The 20,959-nt window shown below is 41.9% G+C and overlaps 1 protein-coding gene across 1 annotated transcript in view; it reads left to right on the top strand.

The window, feature by feature from the left end:
* Nucleotides 1–682: 682 nt before the first annotated feature.
* LOC146702803 (cytohesin-3-like) overlaps nucleotides 683–20,959 on the top strand; it is a 30,733-nt gene continuing 10,456 nt past the window's right edge. Inside the window, exons 1-6 of the mRNA XM_085465806.1 lie at nucleotides 683–1,037; nucleotides 16,201–16,283; nucleotides 16,670–16,734; nucleotides 18,260–18,326; nucleotides 18,547–18,665; nucleotides 20,832–20,912. Coding sequence (XP_085321932.1) covers nucleotides 1,019–1,037; nucleotides 16,201–16,283; nucleotides 16,670–16,734; nucleotides 18,260–18,326; nucleotides 18,547–18,665; nucleotides 20,832–20,912 — 434 coding nt within the window. The 5' untranslated portion in view covers nucleotides 683–1,018. The remainder of the gene's footprint in view (nucleotides 1,038–16,200; nucleotides 16,284–16,669; nucleotides 16,735–18,259; nucleotides 18,327–18,546; nucleotides 18,666–20,831; nucleotides 20,913–20,959) is intronic.

Below are 20,959 nucleotides of genomic sequence, written 5' to 3'. Positions count from 1 at the left end.
ATTAACCTATCCCCACAAGCTGCATGTCTTTGGATGGTGGGAGGAAGCCGGAGTACCTGGAGAGAACCCACGCAAACACGGGGAGAACATGCAAACTCCACACAGAAAGACCCCGGCCTGATGGTGGAATTGAACTCAGGACCTTCTTGCTGTGAGGCAACAGTGCTAACCACCGTGCCACCATGCTGCCCCCCGATATTTTTTCGATACAAAAAAATGTTCATGCCTTTTTAATTTGTCATTTATTAAAAAATTTTACCTTTACCTTACAATGTAAAGCAGTTGAGGCAGCTGTTGTTGTGATTTGGCGCTAAATAAAGAAAACTGGATTCAATTTAATCTAACTTTTGTGGGAATTTCTTACCATTTTCCTTTCTTTCTTTTTTTTTTTTAGAAAAAACCTTGAAAGAAATTGCAAGAATAATAGTAATCTACATTAAAAAAAATCACGTGCAGGGATTGTGTTTTTTCTTTCTTATTTGAGTGAGTAATTTCACTTTAAATATCACAATGCTTTACAATTATTTTGCTTGATTTAAATACCCCACATCACTCATTTTACTTTGTTTGGTTAATCAGTAAGCGCCGGTTACATTGTGTGTAGTGTAATGTATCGTTGGTGTGGGGGGTGTTATTTTTGGGGGGGCGGGCCTTGATGACGTCGCTCTTGCAGTGTCGCTGGTGTGAACGCAGACGGAGCAGCTGAGGATGGAGCAGAGGGACAAGAAAGCGGCTGCCTCACATCTCATCGTCTCACCTCACTCGTGCAATTAAAGAGCTTCTTTTAATATACAAGGAGGCTTCTTCCTCACCTCCCTCCCTTCTTCTCTCTTTTTTCTTTTTTGTTTTCTGTTAATTTTGCCGCTGACATCTGCTCACCGGTCCACTCCTCCATCTGTCAACACACCGCCGGCGTCGCCTATGTGTCAGTGGACGGAAAGAAAATCCCGGTAAAGACAGATAAACAGAATTTCCCGCGAGGTTTCACACCTTCTGCTGGAAGTGCCAGGTCGCTGGTATGGACGAAGACAATCACGGTGAGGCTGTTTTCCTTTCTCCCACACTGGTTTTCTCTCCCTCTCAGTCTGCGCGCAGGGGAGGGGGACACGGAGAGGACGGTATGGATGGATGTGTGCGAGGACGCAAGGATGCGCGAAGACATGAGGTTGTCTTGTTTAGACATTCCCAGTCTTCCACGGTCGGCCGCCGTGTACCCTGATAATACATACCTGCTGATAAAAGAGCGTTTTTCAGATATAGGGCAGCCCTGTAATGATTTGCATGCCCTCATTCATCGCAGGTGAGATCCTGATCTTGGCAGAAATCAGGAAAGAAGGGTGGAAAAAAGCTACACAAAGCAAAATTTTCCCTGCATGCTTCTTTTCCATCTGTTTGATGTCTCTCTGCTTTGCTTTGAAGTATCTCTCACTATCTCTTGGCGCCATGTGAAGCCTGTAAACTGGTGGAAATTGATAAGATATCTGACAGGCACCCTTCCATATGGAGGATAGTGCATTTTCTTGTTAAATGTTCTTTTTTCATGAGCAGTTCTGTGTTTAAAAATTAGGTTTTTTTTTAGGATAGTGACACCCATTGCACATTTGATTAAACTCTGTCTGAAGTTTTACTGCTAGATCTTGTAGTAAAATGAAATACTGTAATACTCATTATTGAATTAGATGCAAGATTTACATTTTTGATCTTGATGTAGGTGGAAATTAAGCATGATGAGCTCACTAGTGATATCCAGTGTACGCTGACTGTCCTGACTTGGGTATTAAAGCTAGTATAATGCAGTCCTGATGGTGGGTTTTGGTTTTAAAGCTGAATGAATTCAACCAGTTCAGGCGAGTGCAACATAACCCAGATTACCACACATGGTGGCTGCAGCTCTGAGTTGGTTATTAAATGATGGTGGCGAGCGACACACATACGGGATGCTTCCAAGCAGATAATCCTAACCGTCTTCTGGCCTGAAGTCCTTGAATACAATGTAGTGTAAACAAATGGATATAGTCTGATAACAGTTTGGCGGTTAAACTGTGAGATTAGTAGAGGCAGGAGAGGCGTTCCTCTGAACTTCCACTTTTTCTTTTTTACCCTCATCGGTGTCATGCTTGAATTACCTGAATATAAGGAAATCTTCATGCTCTGCCCTGAATTTGAATGAAAGTGATATAGATGACACAGATATTTCCAAATGTTCCAGTCAGTATGCCCTTTAGCTGATGTCCGTGTTCAATTTTATTTGAATTCCACTCGGGTAGCTTTGCATGATTCACGCTTAAAAATCCTCTCCATTCTCTGTCTGAAACAGGCATTCTTTAGCGCGTCTCCATTTAGGCTAGCTTCCTTCGTATTGGCTGCCCCTCTCAAACAAACAGAGCTGTTTGCCTGAGATCAACGTGTTAAGAGTTGAAAAGAAACACATGAGCTGAACATTTACAGCAGTCTGAAAGCTGAGCTCTTGCTTTACAAGGACTACTTATACACACTCTGACTCCATTATTTGAAACTGTTTAATATGAGCATCCATCAGTGTAGGAATATTTATATAATAGACAAATAAGGGACTATATTTTGGAGGATTTGTGTGAATATTAATGTTTGTATATTTGCTGCCAAAATCAGGCGTATTGATTTCTCACTCCACGCTCTCACTTTAAGGCTAGTTATCAACAAGAAGATCTAATGTGCCACAAAGGTAACTGTGCTGATTCATGATCCAAAGGGCAAGAAATATTCATATTTTAGCTTTACCAGAAGGAAAAACAGCCAGCTATGAACAAAGATCTCTCTTTTCACGTGTGTTTTAGGAGAAGAGTTTTAAATGTGTTATTTCAGAGGCTTGCAGACATGAATATTATTTTACAGTCATCCTATTTGGACTCTAACCCATGAGGAGTTAGTGTGGTTGTTCCATTTTCCCTTAAAATCATGCGCACTACAAGCCATCTCCTCATATGAGGTCAATCATAGCGATACCAATTTCTCTCCCCCCCACCCTCGAAAAAAAAATCATGTGACAAGAAGAGAGAGCTCAAGAGCACAGAGGCACGCCGTGTGTGATTAAATCTGAAATATAGGACACGAGCTTGTTGAGATTACACGCAGCGGTGTGCGTAGCGGATTTTTCAAATAACTTTCCATACATGTTAAACTAATTGAGAGCTCTGGAGCACTTACTCACACTCTCGCTGCCTCCCATCGCTTAAAAATTGTTCGCATGCGCACCTTGATACGCTGATGCTAAGCGAAAGGCATTTGGCGCCTGAATCTGTCTGCCAGTCACTTAACGGGCAGCTGCACAAAGTCAGTAATGTCAAAGACTCAGAGGTGTGTTCTGCTACATTTTTATGTCAGATCACTGAAAAAACTTTGTGATGTCAGTGCCGTGGTGATTTTGCAGACCTTTAGCTCAATGCATGATGATCTGCCTTGTTGCAAACTGTGCTTTGTAGCTCTCTTATCTTGCATTCTAACATATGTGCACATTATGGGACCGTGTTCCCACGCCTGCACGTCCAGCCTGCACGCAAACTGCACAACATATGTTCAAAGTTAAGGGCATCATTTGTTCTGCACCGTTGAGCCAATCTGAGAACAACAGAGGCCCAACAGATGACATCATATTTTATAGGATTAAGCAACAGTACACAAAGAGCTAATGCTCCCTCAACCCTCCTCCTCTGTAACTCTAAACAGTGTATGGGAACATGCAGCTGGGCCCAAAATGACAAGGCTATACTGAGGTTTCTGATATGAGAGGCCTTTTTTTTTTTTTTGGTAGATTACAGGTGTGCACCAAATCGGTATAATCAATGCTTTCTGCTGACACTGATTATCAGGTGATCAGGCGATGATGTATACTGTTAGCTGGCTTTGCTTGTAATCATGAACCAATCAGGGAAAAAATTACCACCCGCCTCTGCAGCTCTCTTTAGCTAAATGACCCATTAAGAATATGCTTTGGGCGTGACTAACTGATCGCACCGTGTTGACAGTCTGCAAATAAAATCAGCCTATGATGTGAAAAGACTTTAATTTTTTGTGTTTAAATCCAGTTGCCGCCCACGACTCGTTGAAAGGTTTTCACTATGCTTGGTGTTGTTCACTCTCTAGTCGCAACTTGCGGCCGTCTAGCTAAACAAAAGCCGCTAAAACGACTGCGTGCTGGCGTCCCTGCAGTAAGCGACCACATAAACACTAAACCACTAAACACAGTGGAGCATTTAGTTATTTATTTCAGGAGCAGGTGGAGACCAAAACAGAGGGAAAAGGATTTACCATTCATCTCTTAAACACATGCCGATTGTCACGTTTAAGGAATCTTATACATTCAGTACAAAAATAAAAACAAACAGATGTAGGCTGTCCAATGGCCTCACAGTTATTTCACATTGTTAAGCTTTCCTTCCATGCTGCGGCCTCCGTGGTGCTATCACTATAACAGCTGGAGGACACATCGTACATAAGAGTCCATAATGGGCACATTCGTTTATGGAATCCCAAACATTTCCTTTGGCAGGTGTGAATGAGTTTTGTTTTGTGTTACTTCACAGTGGTGCCAGTGTGATCTGCTCCTCATTGCATGCTGCATTTCTGTTGGATGGTTAAGAGACTTAGATCGTAGCTCCAGTCCTGCAACCCTCCATTTTTTCCCACTGTTTAGCATGTTATAGCGGCTAGATTTCAATCCATGTCAACAACCATACAGTAAGCAACTCATTGCAAGGGGAAAAGTCATGCTTGTGTTTGCAACTTGTTGCTCTGCCTCAAAGTGTGTGATCTGGGGGGGCGGGGTTATTGAAATTCGCAGAGAGAATCAAGAACTTGTAAAGCACCTACTACTGTGCAGTGTGTGGAGTTGTCCCATCCTGCAAGTAGAACCTATATTTCTTAACTACAGTTATCCCCACGCTGAACGAAACTATAAACGGTGCCACTGTGCATTGTTTGTGGTACTCAGCTGCAGCATGGGATTCATTAGTGCATGTTTACTGCACTCGCTAATCAGAGTTGGCGCTTCTCTGCTCAGCTTGCATGCCACAGAGCAGACAGGGCCTGGCTTCAGATTGGATGAAATCAGCAACAGGCTTCAAAATGTTTTTATTACTCATGTGTCTATTTTTAGAATCATTGTATAGCTGAATGGAGAAGTGGAAAGAACACAGACGCAGGAGCTGGCTAGGAAGCAGTTTGCTGAATGGCTGGATTGAGGCCATCAATTTTTACTCTTGGATTTTAAAAAACTATTTTTTTTAGTATTTCCTTTCCTTCGTAGGAGCTCTGTGATGCTTCAGTCAAGGATTATTGCGAGCTGAGCTTTTTGTGCAGACTTGGGAGTATTAAAATGCTGAAGTGAATAGAAATTTCCAACACCTTTAAAGCCTGAATGAAGCTCTTTGTGGCAAAATTGGTGCAGACGCCCAAAATGTGCAAAACTGTTTGTCTTTGTTGAGCCCCGTCAGGCTTTTCTGTCCATGTTTCCTGTTTAACTGTCACGATAACCCGAGTGAGTCAATCAGCACTCTTCTCTCTATCTGACCGTGGGAAAAGTTAAATGTGAAAGGCCTTTCCTTCCATTCTCCTGCTGTCTTTGGACTGTGAGTGTGTTCTGAAATAACATCTCATATCTGAATGTAAAGACCTGTTAATGGTACACACCACAATGGCAGTTACTGTGTCTCCTAAAAGCACATCCAGGCTTTCTGATCAGTCTTCTCTTGCAGTGAAAGAGCTTGAGTAAAAAAAAATAAAAATGCCTTTCTTCTTTGCGTTTCTGTGCAATCAACTCTCAATGGACATCAGACTGGATGCAATTATTTCATATCATATTCACCCCGGCAGGCGTGAAACTCAAGATAAGATGGCTTTTGAGTCTACGCAGAACTTAAGCTCTGAGGGAGATTAGTTGGTAAGAAGGGGAAGTTGGTGTGATTGGGGTATGGTCTTTGTTGTGGCTGTAGGGCGAGTGAGTGGGAGGACATCAAACGGGTACTTGAGGCGAGCTGTGGCTGCTCTGTAGGTATCCATCACCCTGGGCGGCTGAAAGTAAATGGTGCTGGTGCTGAATGGGTGGATACATGTTTACTAGTGGCGACAGCATGAATAGTGTTGTTTTTGCTTTGTGAGTCTGTCTGTCTCTCTCTCTGTGGCATTATGGTTGAAAATGTGGTCTGGGAGACACCTACTCTAGACGGACCTACCCCAAAGATGGTTTAGAGTACTTTAACCTGGGTTTATGTGTCGGTCTGTGCAAAGATTTTGCCACAAGCTCTGCAAGATGCAGTCAATACTTAGCATGTCACATTAGACATAACATTGCTGTCTGATGATAGCTGTGGTCTGAACTGCTGTAAAAGCACAATATTACAGAGTGAATGATTTTATACTACTGCACTCAATCTATGTCTAACGCAGCATGCAGAATAGGCCAACAGGGCTACCAGTTTTAATACTTGTGCTGGTGTACCTGCATTGCTTTGCATGTTTGCTGCCAAAATACTCATTGATGGTGGAGTTTCTCTCTTCAAGTTGGTGTGTTTTCTTCCAGTCGACTCAAAAAAAGAGGAAAAGCCGAAGTAGCTGAAAATGCAATCAGTCATTGCAGTCGATGCAACGTGTAGATAAATCCCCAAAAGTTGATTCTGTTGATCTGGACGTAGCGTTTTCAGTGGGAGAAACGTTTCGTCACTCATCCAAGTGACTTCTTCAGACTCAGCTGACTGCAGGTTTCCCCAATCTTATAAGCAGTACATTTGCATAATGACTTAAACTAGCACCACTGAAGAAACAATGGGCTGGGAGGTCAGTTCCTTGATCATTAACATGCAAATTCTCATGACCATTGATCAACAACCACTGATCAGAGCTCATTGATCAACAACCACTGATCAATGGCCATGAGTACCATTCACTGGGGAATGGCATGCAATCACAGCATGTACCCTTAGGCCCCCTCCACGATTCAGAGATGCTTTCCCTTTCCATGTAAATGGCCTCCTTGACTCCACGCTCAAACCCCGCTCCTCCCCATCCAGTGTGTGTACATCCTCATCCTTGAAAGAGTGTCCACTGGTCTGTAGGTGTAAATAGACTGAGGAGTCCTGGCCTGATGAGGTGGGTCTTCTGAGACTGAAGAAGTCACTTGGATTGGTAACGGAACGTTTCTCCCACTGAAAACGCAGCGGCCAGATGAACAGAATCAACTTTTGGGGATTTACTTACTTGGATGATTGAGCGTGCGTGTAGGTACATTACCATAAGTTAAGGCAGAGGGTTTGACAAGTGTTCATGATTACAGAGTCCTTGCAGTTAAACATAAATCATACTTAAGAGCAGACAGTGGTTTTTTGTTTTTTTTTTTAACATGAAGAAATCTCCTCGACGACCCCAGTGAAAGCCTTAGTGTAGCTGCCATTGTGGCCCTAACCAGTGGTTGAAAACACCAAACATGATGTCACATCCACTGGTGCAAGCCACGCTTTGATTGTTTCAGCTGGTCATATGCCTGTTGTTTTGTTTTTTTTCTGGGGGGGCTTTCTGTCTTTTGTAACATCACATGGGCGATACAGCCAGATCATGTTGGTTTCATCAGAGCAGAAGCTCAGAGGGAGATGTCACGACTGCTTGAAAAGATGAGACTTCCTGAAAAGATGGGCTCTTGAGGGGAAAGAGAAGACAAAAAAAAGAGGAGCACAGAGAGACCACAAAGAACAAACGGGACAAAATAGAAACAACAAGAACAAGAAGTTCCCAAAGTTGATGACTTGCAGTTGTGTTGTCAGGTGCTAAGTATAGTCCAACTAAGCCGAAACCATTTGTTTCAGCTTTGCATATTTTTCTGTGATAAAAAACAAAATAACTTCTGTTTTGGACTGAATGAAGATAAACATAAACCCGCAGCAACATCCAGTAATATATTTTGGTGACAATTAGATTTCCCGTATCCAACATGTAGTTGAGCAATACTGTATATAAAAAGTGTAAAATCTGCAGATTATTGTGTTACATAAAAAAAGAAATGCCAGTCATCTGAATAGCTGGGGATTTTGAAAAGCACTCATTCGCTTTCTTACCAAGTGTTATGTGAGAAGACTAATATTAATGCTGCTTAAAGCTAAAAGCCAGAAGAGGGTGAGTTTAAATTAGCTTAACATTTATCCAAATGTAATTAAAAAAATAAAGAAAAATCCATAGAGCATAGAGCTCCATATAATTCACCCTTCCAAACGCCATACAGCACCCGAGTAGTCTGAAATGACTGTCTGCAGTGGTTTAGGCAAATGCGTCTATTTTGTGTCATCACAAGCAATTGCCAAAAAAAAAAGTGCTAAAATGAACTCTTAAAATCTCGCTGGTTGACCCAGTAGGCAGGCTGTGTTATTTAAAGGCTTAAGGGGAGATTTGGAAAGAACAGAAATTCATTTTGACTGCCAAGATTATGGGTTTTGTGGTGCAACATTAGAAGATTAAACATACAGTTGCATTACACCACATGTAAGTAGACAAACACACAAAGACAGCGCTGGCGGGTGATGCGCAAGGATTGAGTCGGGGCTCGTAACAAACTGCATTATTTAAGTGTCGGGAGAGATGGCTACATATGGACCTGATTAGAAGAGAGACTGTGGAGGCTTTGCAACATGTTCCCATCTCCATGGTAGTAGGTGTGTGTGTGTGTGTGTGTGTGTGTGTGTGTGTGTGTGTGTGTGTGTGTGTGTGTGTGTGTGTGTGTGTGTGTGTGTGTGTGTGTGTGTGTGTGTGTGTGTGTGTGTGTGTGTGTGTGTGAGAGAGAGAGAGAGAAAAAGAGAAACAAGACATTGCAACTGTTTGTCAGTGAGGCAATGTTTTTGCTGTTGTAAATAGGGGGACGCTTTGCTTGGAATTATTGCTCCGAGCTTTGAAAGGAGGAATCTCTTTAAGTGCGAGACAGAGAGCAGATGGGAGACAAAAGGCTCGGCAAATTAAATGAGTGTGTTTCACTGTGGGGACCAACACAGAGAGACAGCAGCAGAGATCTGGGCCTACAGTGTCTGAGTAATTTCAGCTGAAGGGGAACGCTGCGTCCAGTTTAGGAGAATGAAGAAAACTGGGTCCAGCCGATCATACAGGCCTGAAAGGAGGGAGGGAGTAGTGGGGGTGGCTGTGAGACTTGCATGTTTTTCTTGGCTTCTGGCTGGATAGAAATGGAGGACGCCAAACCCTTTCTCACCTCAGCACAAATACGTGGGTTACTTTTCAACCACTACTACATATCTTAGGTCAGTCTCACTGTCGGCACTTATGTCAGGCCATATATTAAAGGAACATTTCATCCCAAGAATGAACTGCATGTGTTTTTCCTCTGTTATGTACTACAACTGAACAGTAGGCTTATTATTAACTACTTGGCTGACATGTATTGTTATAGTGCTTACTAAAAATACAGCACAGCTGAGGGGAAAGGTCATAAATGTTTGCTTTGTGCATAAGAATTCTCTAAAACCAGCAAACAATCCATTCTTGGTTTTTCTTTCAGAGGGGGTGAATTACAAGAATAACTGAAGAAAATCTTTTTTACCACAGGGCTGATCACTCGATTGTGAGTGGATTAAAAACTGTCTATTATTATGATACATTAGCAGTTAGTACGTTATCTGAATGATCTGTGAGTGTTAGTTTTCTTGCAGACTCCAAAGCTGTGTTCTCTAATCACCCATTAACAGCATGGCTGTCACGTTATGGGAAGATGCAATTGCGATATGATATCGCGGAGGTTTATATCGCGGTTTTGTATCAGTTACAAAATTGTTACGCCCCTAATCTTTGAACATCTTGATACAAACCCTAGCCTTTGCATGAGTCCGTCTGCACAGCGATATCACTGCTGCTTCAGTTCAGTTTTATTTATATGCTGCCAAATCACAACAGCAGTTGCCTTAAGATGCTTTGTGGTTGCACTTTTATACAAAGAAAAACATTGTGCATTAAAATACCCACTGTAAGGTTTGTGTACTGAGCTTTTTATGCGTGTGTTTAAGAAAAGGCAAACATTTCTACAGTTCTGTTCATTTATTCTACAATCAAGATGCATAAATGACTGCACAGGCCAGAGGGAAAATATAGAAATGTCATTTTTCTTGGGGTGAAATGTCCCTTTAAATACATACTGCTGGTTAGGTTTTCAGGGTAGTTCATAGAGGTGTACCTCTATGATTTGCACTTCTGCCATTGAACCTATTATTGGCTGATATTAGCTATTTCCTGATATATCAGTATCTGCATTTATAACATCCAACAGATGAAAAGTTCAAAAAGTAAAAACGAGACCGGAGAAACACCCTTCAACCATGTCGAGCTCGATGTTGCACAGCTTGTCCAAAAGAGGGCGCTCTGCAAAGTCGACAAATACAACCACCAGCTGATCCGAGCAGCGTCGGTGGAGAGCATAAATGAGGAAGGGTATCTTTTAATGTTTTGTATGTCTGAAAATCAGCCAATATGTTGGAATATCAGATTTTTAAATAACCTGCGTAATGTCAGTATTGGCATCGATATCTGTATCGACTTTTAAAATCCTATAATAGTGAGGCTTAACATCAGACTCTCCTAAATCCATGGAAATGAATCATTCCCTCTTTGGAGAAAACTTTTGAAGTTTAATAAAATATCCAGGCACTTTCTCCTTTCATTTCCTGCACCGTTTTCTCGATCAAGTATATATTTTCACGTCTGTGTTCAACTAGACTTGGATAAGAACTGAAATTTTGTTTTTGTTTTAAATGGAAAGTATTTGATCTGCCAGGTGGCCATCTGGATATTTTGAGGTGATCCGTGTATAATAACTATAGTGAACTTGGGAGTCAATACCAAGAGAGAGCAATTACCTTGACGTTGTGGGTGGCTTGTAAAGTGTTGTTCTGGTCTCATTGTGAACATGATCAGGGTGGTCCACCAGACTCGGTGTTTTTGCAGACAGCGACACATCCCAGATCTCAGAGCGGGCTGAAGGCCAGCGCAGAGCTCCTGTTTAACAGAAGTCTGTGCCCATCATCCAGCTCCAGTTCTCTGCCGCTGCCTGCATGTAGTCTGCATCACTCGAGATATCAGAAGTTTGCTCTTGTTCAGTGATGCGTGCAAAATAATAGGCACCAAATTCGGATTTCAAAATTGCTCCCTGGCTAGATATCTATCACAATATTGGAGGCGAGCATGCACATATCAGATAAAGCGTTGTATTCTGCTGCTTGTCTGTCAGCTGACACCCACAGGAAGCAAAGGAAATGATCAGCCACATACATGTCGTTTTTCAAAATGTGTTGTCATATCAGTGTTGTCCATCTTTGCCAGCTGAAACTGGAACCGCATCCAAATGAGGTTTGACCGTGTAAGGCTTGAATTTTACACGTATAAAAGCGACGATGCTGGTGGAGACGAATTTTTTTTTTTTTTTACTGTTCTGTGTAGCGCTTATTCTGTTTTGTGTAACATTTGATAACAGTTGTGCTGGTTGTTTAGTTTTGTAATAATTTACAGGCTGTTCAGCCATTTATCAAACATAATCTTCAATGTGTCGACACCAATTTCTACAGTCATCGGTGCACACCAACTTCTTCTACTCCAAGGCTAGCGCTGATACGCCTATCGCTCAGAGAAGAATACTGCAGCAAGTACCTGTACCCTCGGCGCAGATGCAAATGATGATTGGACTTAGTGATGTCACTGTTTCACGCCGCAGCCATAATGTGGGCTTTTAATGCATCAATAGAAATATTATTTTTCATTTGCTGTGAGCAAAGATCCTTTTTATCTTGCAGCAAAGACAGTGACTGTGCAGGGTCAGACGGGTACAACTTTCCACATCAAACTTTGTCACTATCATGAGTACAGTGTCTGGGTACGTGTAGTGTACTGGGTGTAGCCATACTTCTCAGTGAGAACTTGACTTTATGAGCTCGGAAAAACATTAATCTGTCTATAACCTGGAGCATCCAGGACTGGAGAGTTCCAGTGTGTGAAACTGATGCTGTTTGAACTGCACTCATCCTCTCAGCTCCAACAAAAATGCCTTCTCTGGCCAATCAAATCATCCGATCATAGTTACTTTAGCCACCGGCATAAGGCTGTGGAAGCATCACATCAAATATTGACATAGTGCTGATGCCGAACAGATGTGCAATATAACAAGGACATCATGTGCAGACCACCTCCTATGCAACCACACATAAATGCACTCACAGCAGGAGGTCCCCAGCCCCCAAAACAGCAGATTAACAGAGCAATCAGTGTAAAGGCTCTTCAGCCGCTCAAGCCCCAGATTTTGATGGTGACCCCCAGAGGTAGTTAAAACTAGAGGCCATGTTAGCCACCCAGGAACGTCTCTTCTGACACGATATGCCAGGACCGTTATGTACCACATGGTGATCTGCTGCAGTGCAAACTATCACGTTACTTTATCCAGCATCACTGAGCCAGGCAGCGGCTAGCAGCTGGGAACATCTGTGTATATGCTGCCATATATCACACTGTATGAGTGTACAGGGCTTGTAAAGAGTGTGTGTAGGATTAGTGCCAGCTGGCTTTGATGTGCATGTAATCATATGTATTTTCATCTACATGTCCACTGGTATGTATGATCTGGGCTATAATATAATATAAAGCATGCCTTTGTCCACCGTTTGAGGGATTGAGGGCAGCAGAGCACGGATTAGGGTCTGGATCCAAAGGAAGTTTCCTTCCTGGTCTTTCCTCCTTCCTCTCATGTGACACATAGAGCTTCAGAGCCAACTGGGATAAAAAGGATGCCTTTTTTTCTCAAAGCTCATCCACTTTAAAATACATTATAGCGTTTAAAGTCAGTTTAAAGTCAGTGAATCTAGACAAATCCCCTCTCAGTCACACGAGTCAGTGACAACTGGGACCACAGCCAGTTTCAAGTGAGCTCCATGTGCTGCAAGTACCTCGCTGCTTTTCCTGCACGAATGGTCTGAACACAGGATTTAGAGACTCATTTCTCAAAGCCTGGGAATTTTTTCCCCCTTTCTTCTGTCGACTCCAAAAAATAACTTGAATATAATATATATATATGTGTATGTACGTATACATATACATATACATACACACATCGATGGTTTGCAGACGATTTCCTGCATGGTTTTAGTGGGTGTTTGTGGGACTGTTGTTGCTTTTGGGTGTGAAGAGCAGCAGGAGATTTACACTTAAAAGTAGATTTTGGGGAGATTTTGTTTTTTAAGGCAGGAAATTGCTGGAACCCTTTTGTTTTGCCGCACACATGTTGGAGTGTTAACCTTTGGAATCTCTCACTCGATGCCGTGTATTTCTAATGTCGCCTGTTGGGGATTTCTTCTAGAGGTCACGAAGTTAAAGTGTGTCTAGCTTTTTTTTGTTTTCTTAGACACAAATTGAAGCCAGCGTGCCATTAACTTTTGTATGATTTGACCCTCTCAAGATCTGCTGTTTACTTAGAGGCAGTGACTCACTCCGTAATTGATTTTAGTAGATTATCATTCAAGCATGGCTGCGTTTGGCTTGGTAGCGACCAGTTTGCTAAAGACACTAAAGTCATTTCCTGAGTAAGTCATAGAAGGTCACGGGGCGGGTGTGTTAATAATCTAATTGGTGGACCACCTCTGAAGAAAGGTCATACACTGCTAAGCAAGAGCATCCAGTAGACCAGAAGCACTAATAGCAGGGACTTTATGGCTTTCTCTGTTATCATGTGGTTTGAAAAGCTTGTAGACCCAGCAAGACTAGCCTCGATCGAAGGATCGTGATAACGCTATGCCACTAATGGTGCTTGGCTTTCATTAAAGGGAGCATCCTCTTCTCATTCAATTTGTAATGAATCAAGATTGTAATCATGCACGTTGTTGTTGCAGCCGTGGGATATCTCTATTAGCTAATGCACAGCCATAGGCTAATGGAAAACATGGAGCTGTATGCCTCCTGCATAAAATCATCCTCTGGGACAATTATTCAAAAGGCATAAAAGAAGCCCAGTGATTGGGAAAACCTTTTTAATTTTTTGCTTTATAGATTATTTCCTGTTTTAATAATTAGTCATCTGGTACAAACGGTGTCAGATGCCGGAATACGATTTGATTGTTTAGCCTGAGAAAGCTGGTGCCAGGAAATGTTTTATCCGCCTGTTTAGCTGTTAGCATTCACCATGATTACCATTTAGTTTTCTAAGAAAAACACATTCAACTGATGCTTTAGTCTTTGTCTTAACATATTTGATATATATTGGCATTAACACTTACGATACAATATCCAGTATTTGCTAATAATACTTCGTTTTTAACAAAACTTAATGATAGAAAGTGTTTAGGTTTCCATCACATCCCACAGTCCTCTTTTGGATTGAGATCTGGTGACTGTGGAGACCATTTGAGTACCGTGAACTCATCGTCATGTTCAAGAAACCAGTTTAAGATGATTTGAGCTTTGTGACAGGGCGCATGGTGGCCCACTGTGGCCATAAAGGAATGGACACCATCAACAGTGTTGACGATGTGGCATTTAAACAATACTCATTTTGGTACGAGGAGGCAGTAAATGATCCCCCCCACACCATCACACCACCGCCAGCAAGCCTAAACTTCTTCAGATCAGATTCCAGTTTTCTGTTGTTCAATTTTGTGAATTGAAGCTTCATTTTTCCCATTTTTAGCTGACAGGAGGGCCACCCAGATTGTATTCTGTTGATGTCTGATTTTTTTTTCCTGGTTTTGGCACTGGTATCACCCCCAATAAACGTGGAAAAATTTTATACCATATTCATATCTGTCCATTAAATACGAAGCTATAGTTTAGCATAAGATAACGCTTAGAAACAACTCGACTGTGCTTATATAGGCATAGATTGAGATTTCATAAAGCAGAGGACACAGGGAGCACATCCTTCCAACTAATTAGATGCCTCCAATCCTTCTTGAACTTTTAACCAGTAAAATTCACAAACAGACTTTGATGTATGCAGGCGAAATTGTTCAAAAACACTTAAATAAAACATTAAAAAGTCATGTGAATGAGCCTTGAAACTGGGAAACTTAGGAGTTTCCCAAGTAATTGTCTTCAAAGCCACATTCATTCATGGTCACAATAGAATTGCAAGTAGTGTAAGTGATGTGAGGTAGCCGAAGGTGAGCAACACTAATTAATTAACATCTTTATTTTCGTTGTGCTTTCATGTTCCCATCTGCTGTCTATTAAAATCATGGCCCTGGGGAGAAAATACCCCTCCCCATCTTTACCTGACCCTCATCACGCTGCTTCAGAATTACATAACTGGGTTAGAAAGTACCTTTTGTGTCACTGCTAAATGCGAATACCATCGACAACAATACTTGGCCGCCCTGAATGCAATTCTTCGGCAAGCTGTCAAATTAAAAGGGGCTTGAGTACTTCCTCTTGAGCCCAGTGACCCTGTTTTATTTTTAATTGGCGCAGAATCCCGACTGTGAGGGGGAAATAACAAGTGGTGGGTTTTTCTTGGTTTTTGGGGGGGTGGGTTGTTTCTTTTCCCTTTAGCAACATGTGAAGCTGCGCATGATTTTTAGATGTGCCACTTTCCTGTTGAGAGATTTACGCTTTCTGCTTTTTGGTTGGCTTAATGAAGCAGGATTTCACAGACTCACTGTGCTCGGGAAGATGTAGAAAATTGAGAAGTAAAGCGTGCGTTGGATGGAAGAGGGATGAAGTTAGAGGGAAAAACAAGAGTGAAACATTGGAAAAGAAAGCAAATCATCTTTTTCTCTTGCATGTTTTGGTTTTTTTTTCTTGCTCAGAGTGGTAAAACACACACAGCTGGAGGGGGTTGGGGTCATGGGCTGTGTTAAATTACCAAATTCACATGAAAGAAACATAATCTGGATTGGTTTTATTAATAGAATTTTCCCCCCGAGCCAAATGGAGAAGGAAGGAGGGAAGGGGCTAAACACTTTCAAGTGGAATAATTAAGACCCTTTGCCTTCTCTTTTTGTCTTTATAAATTAACATGCAGGCTCTTGATATCTGCTGTTCCAGCTGTTCAAGGTCCCACTTTACTGTGTTAGGAGAATAAGCCTTAAAACTGCTTTTACATCTTTGCAGTGAACTGCTAGATTTGATTTAGCAGTCCTGTTTTGCTCCTTTTAGTTGACTTGTTTTCTTTTAAGGTAATGTCTTCTGTGTTTTCTCCATCATGCTTTTCAGTCCCCGAGGATCTGTCCGTGGAGGAGAGGGATGAACTGTCGAACATCAGGCGGAGGAAGAGAGAGCTGCTCGATGACATAGAGGTGTGTGCTTGAATATATACAGTATATTAACTGGATAGACTTAGCTTCATCTCAGCAGCTAAGTTCATTAACTACAACCGTTGTATATTGATTGAAAATCATTTTATTGCCAAATTAAGGACAGTGCTGAATGTATTTGTTGTAATTGCTCACCTGTATTCCCAGTCTTTTTCCGTTGTCTATACGCTGCTGCGGCACTGTGGGCATTTGCATGCTGTATGTAATGCAAATGGGCCTATCTTTGCACACGCAGTTTCCTCATAAGAAAAAAGTTAGTTTTCCACTGAGTACACTTCTTTCTTAGTCCCGTCTCATCCCTTTGCTTTGTCCTGCTTAAGCATAAAGAAAACCAACTGGGGTTTGTATTTTCTCTGTGTTTCTCACAGAGGTTGAAGTTTGAGATAGCAGAGGTGATGACGGAGATCGAACAACTGACATGCGTCGGAGAAAGGTAAGTCAAAATAGTGGAGATGCTTTGTTAAACAGAGATATTGCTATAGTCTTTTTTTTTTTTTTACCTTATTATCTTGTTTCATGTGGAAAGGCATGTCTAAGTGTGGAAACAGGTTAATTGTTTTTAGTGTGGATTTAATGGCAGCAGTGTGTCTCAAAGTTACTCCCTATTTGTTATGAGGCTTTCATCGAGCCCTTCTCACTATGGCAGCGATCTGTGGAGATAAATACCAAACCCTTTTCTGGGTTACATTTTAAAAAAACAACAAATCTTCTATAGCGTTGACAGAAACACCCTTAAAATAACACAAACATATACAATATTGATTTTGTTCCATGACAGATGATGGTCTACAGCAATAAATAGCAGCAACATTTGATTAGATTTTGCCTCATAGAAGCTATCTCTGTGACTGTGGCTCATTGCCTCTGTCTGAGTTGCGTTTAGGATTTGCATGCAAGTTTTGATGACAGACCAGCATTATGTGACATAACTACATACATAACTACACCTGGCTGTATGAATTATCATATCTATTGTATATTAGAATGAGAATTAAAAAGTTTTTATTGTCATTAAATGTATGATGAAACAAGCGTACAGTCATTTACACAGTAGACATAAAGAAAGTACTTCACATTAAAACTAATAAATAAATAAGATGTCTTTAAAATATGGTGAGGAAGTCAATGTGCTAACAACAAGCGGTCATCCTATGGAGTAACATGAACATGCAAATATTTAAGAACTGCACAATGATTTAAGCAATAATAGACAATATTCTAATATTGCTCATTGCACTTAGCTGTGATATTGTAAAGGAAGGAAATTATCACAGAATGAAGGAGAGGGGGGGGGGGGGATGTTGGTGGTAGTGGCCAGGTGATTATGGCACTTATGAAGATGCTCTTTCCGAGTCTGTGTGCCCTGTAGCACCTGCAGAGGGGCAACGGTGTTGAACAGGTGAGAGCCAGGATGTGAGGGGGTCCTTTAAAAGCTGGAGGTGAGTAAGCCCTGCAGGGAGGGCGGAGAGCAGCCTTCTGAGCTGTGTCGAAGCCGTCTCCTCTGTGCGTCGGTGCAGCTCCTGGACCTTACCGTGATACAGAGTGTCAGCACGCTCTCTGTGGAGGAGTGTTAAAAGGTCACCAGCAGCTTTTGGTTGTTGTTCCTGAGCACTCTCAAGATGTGACGCTGCCCCTTTACTATGTTTTTAAAAAAGGAATGTTAGCAGCACAGAGGTCACTGCGCTGTTTCCACATGAAGTGAGTGAAAAGTCGACGTTAGGAGGCAGCTCATTTATTGTCTGGGACCAGCTTTGCCATCACTCAGTGTTTGGTTTAGGAAACAAAGCCACTGACTCAGGGTGGATCAAGGAGACCATGTGTAGCCCTACACGTGTAAGAAAACATATCAGAGTGTTGATACCGTGAGTTTATTGTCATGCTAGATGGTGAAAATCATTCATGTTTGGAGTTCTTTTTAGTAAATAAATAAAGTCTCTATATTTATTTTTGTGTTCCAGTAAAACTTCCCAGAGAAACAAACAGATCGCTATGGGCAGGAAGAAATTCAACATGGATCCTAAAAAGGTACTCCGCTGTGTTATTTCTGCGGTTTGCAGTTTTGTCAATGCTCTGAAACTCTTAGCAAAACCCACCACAGCCTTTAAAGTGTCAGTAGCCTTGAAGCGAGTGTGCCGGACTGAAACGCAATCTCTTCACAGCTGTGAAATCTTGTCGTGATCTATCATCCCACCATGATTTGAGATGAGCAGTCATCCTGCTTTCTCCTCCTCCTTTTCCTCTCCAGGGAATACAGTTCCTGCTGGAGAACGACCTTCTCCAGCACACTCCAGAAGACATCGCTCAGTTCCTCTACAAAGGCGAGGGCCTCAACAAGACCGTCATCGGGGACTACTTAGGCGAGCGGTAAGACAAAGCGTCTATCAGGCCTAGAGAGAAAGTCCTCCTTACAGGAGATTTACACCCCCTCTGTGATTAAAGAAGGAAATTATGGACTGGATTTACTGATTAAAGAGGGGGAACATGATTGACCCCTTTCTAACATAAATCTTGGAGGCAGCGTAGGCGTGTTGGTCTATAAGTCCGCCCAGTGGGACTTATAGCTGGTAATAAAACCATCATCCAGCTTTTTATATCTCAGGTCAGACTGCAGGATAATAAAGAAAGAGACAAGTTGTGACAATGCTGTAACGCAGTAGCTGTCTCAGATAGCTGAAAGACTAGTGAGATGGATGGTGCTATTTTAACCGTATAGAAACACAGGAAGTCCACACCAAGACATGGAAGCTGATAGAAAACGAACAACAAAGAAAACTGTCCACTAATAAACCCTGTTATTTATTACTGAGCCAGGGATTTGGGGGGGTTACCTCCATTTTTTATATACAGTCTGTAGAAAAAAGGCATTAAAGAGTTTTATTCTGTCATTGATATAAAATCTAAAATGCAAATATCGCAAGAAAAATCTGAATCTCAAACATTTCTATGCTCAGCAATGCTCAGCTGCCTGCAACCAAGACCTAACAACAAGCATATGCCCCCAAGGAGCCAATATAAAATACAGGAAATCACATAGCACTGAGCGCAGACTCTGTCAGGTGATGGTGTATCTGCAGGTGGTGAATAAATCCTCAGCTATTTGGACTGGCTGTATTCCTCTGATGCTGTCCCAGCTGGATTTGGTGCTTTGTTTAAACTGCCATTTGAACAAGCTTAATTAAAAGTAGCCTCTTTTATTGCCAGTGTTCAAGCTTATAAATGGATTCTTTTTATTTTCTGTGAGCGCAGAATGTTTAATTGGTGACAGAGCATTTTAAAATAGCTTCAAATAGACTATCTGCTCCACCGCCTGACCCTTTGCCCTTTAGTCCATGCAGGAAATTGCATCACCAACGCGCTGCATTGGCTTACACGAGTAAAGGTGCTGCTTGTGCATCAGCAGACAGATGTAGTCTGACAATAGTAAATCAATGAAACACACGCTGAAAGACAGGGGGGGTTGGGGGGGGGGCTCTGAAGACTCCTTCTATTACTAACAGGCTTTATTCATGGAGGATCATCAAAGCGGCCATCTACCCACTGGAAATCACACTAAGCACAGGATGGGGGTTTGCACTCAGTAATTATCACTAATTAAGCTTATGCAAGGACCAGGAACCTATCATTACATGCTGAGCAGAGGGGGGGAGGAAGAGAAGGAAAATAGAGACAGAGATGGTGGAAAAGGAAAACAACTAGGAGACGAATTAGTACTATTATTATTATTATTGCACACTGAGGCACGGATAAATGTAACCTTGCATGTAACTCTCACGGGACAGGAGTCCATTTATTTGGCTGTAGATGACAGCCGAGCGTGCACTGTAATCACAAACGAGACCGAGAACTACAAATAAGCAAGAAAAAAAAAGAAGAAGTCATTCTGAGAGTAATTCAAAGAGTGTTTGTTGTAGGTTTCTTATAAGCCAGCACTTTCAACCCTTCTACAATTTCTTTCCACAAAAAACAAAAAGCTAAGTCTTTAAAATTCCTGGTTTGGTTTCAACAATATACACAATACAGAGACTACACAGGGGTCAGGATCGTGGAGCCCGGTGTACAACAAATATGATCAGAGAAGCCGTGACCGCAGTCTGAGAGCAGCTGCCGACTTTTTCCTCTGAAAACCCTCCAATGGCCAAACAAAACTCTGACAAAGAGGAGCCTGTACGGGTTTGGTCCTTTTTAGCTGTTTTTCATCAGTCAAATGCACCGTTTACCCCCATCCTCCCCTCTGCGGTGGAGAGAAACGCACTATTATCCAGCTGTTTCAATTGCTTCCAGACCCTCACAGCATCTGATATGAGCTGGGGCACAAATATGAAGGGAATGCAACGAAAAAAGGAGTTCGGATTGTGAAACGCCTTCATGGATTAATATGATTTCCCCAACCTGTCTAGGTTTACACAGTTTTCAGGGTTTTTATCGCCATTAAACGTTTTGTATTTTCAAAGAAAATGATTAGCTGTTGAATGATACTGTAAACTTGACTTTTACCTTCTTTGTTTTTTGGGGTTTTATTGCTTTCTCCAGGGACGACTTCAACATCAAGGTGCTTCAGGCTTTTGTGGAGCTGCACGAATTTGCAGACCTAAACCTCGTCCAAGCACTACGGTCAGGGGAGCGATTAACTCAAATATCGAGCAGGAGGGGGGGATAAT

The sequence above is a fragment of the Copadichromis virginalis genome, linkage group LG8 (assembly GCF_057382275.1).
Source record: "Copadichromis virginalis isolate Kocher_CV1m ecotype Utaka linkage group LG8, C_Virginalis_male_GT1.1, whole genome shotgun sequence".
Taxonomy (NCBI): Eukaryota; Metazoa; Chordata; class Actinopteri; order Cichliformes; family Cichlidae; genus Copadichromis; species Copadichromis virginalis.
The sequence above is the reverse complement of the archived record's forward strand: the minus strand, read 5'-3'. Positions and strand labels throughout refer to the sequence as shown.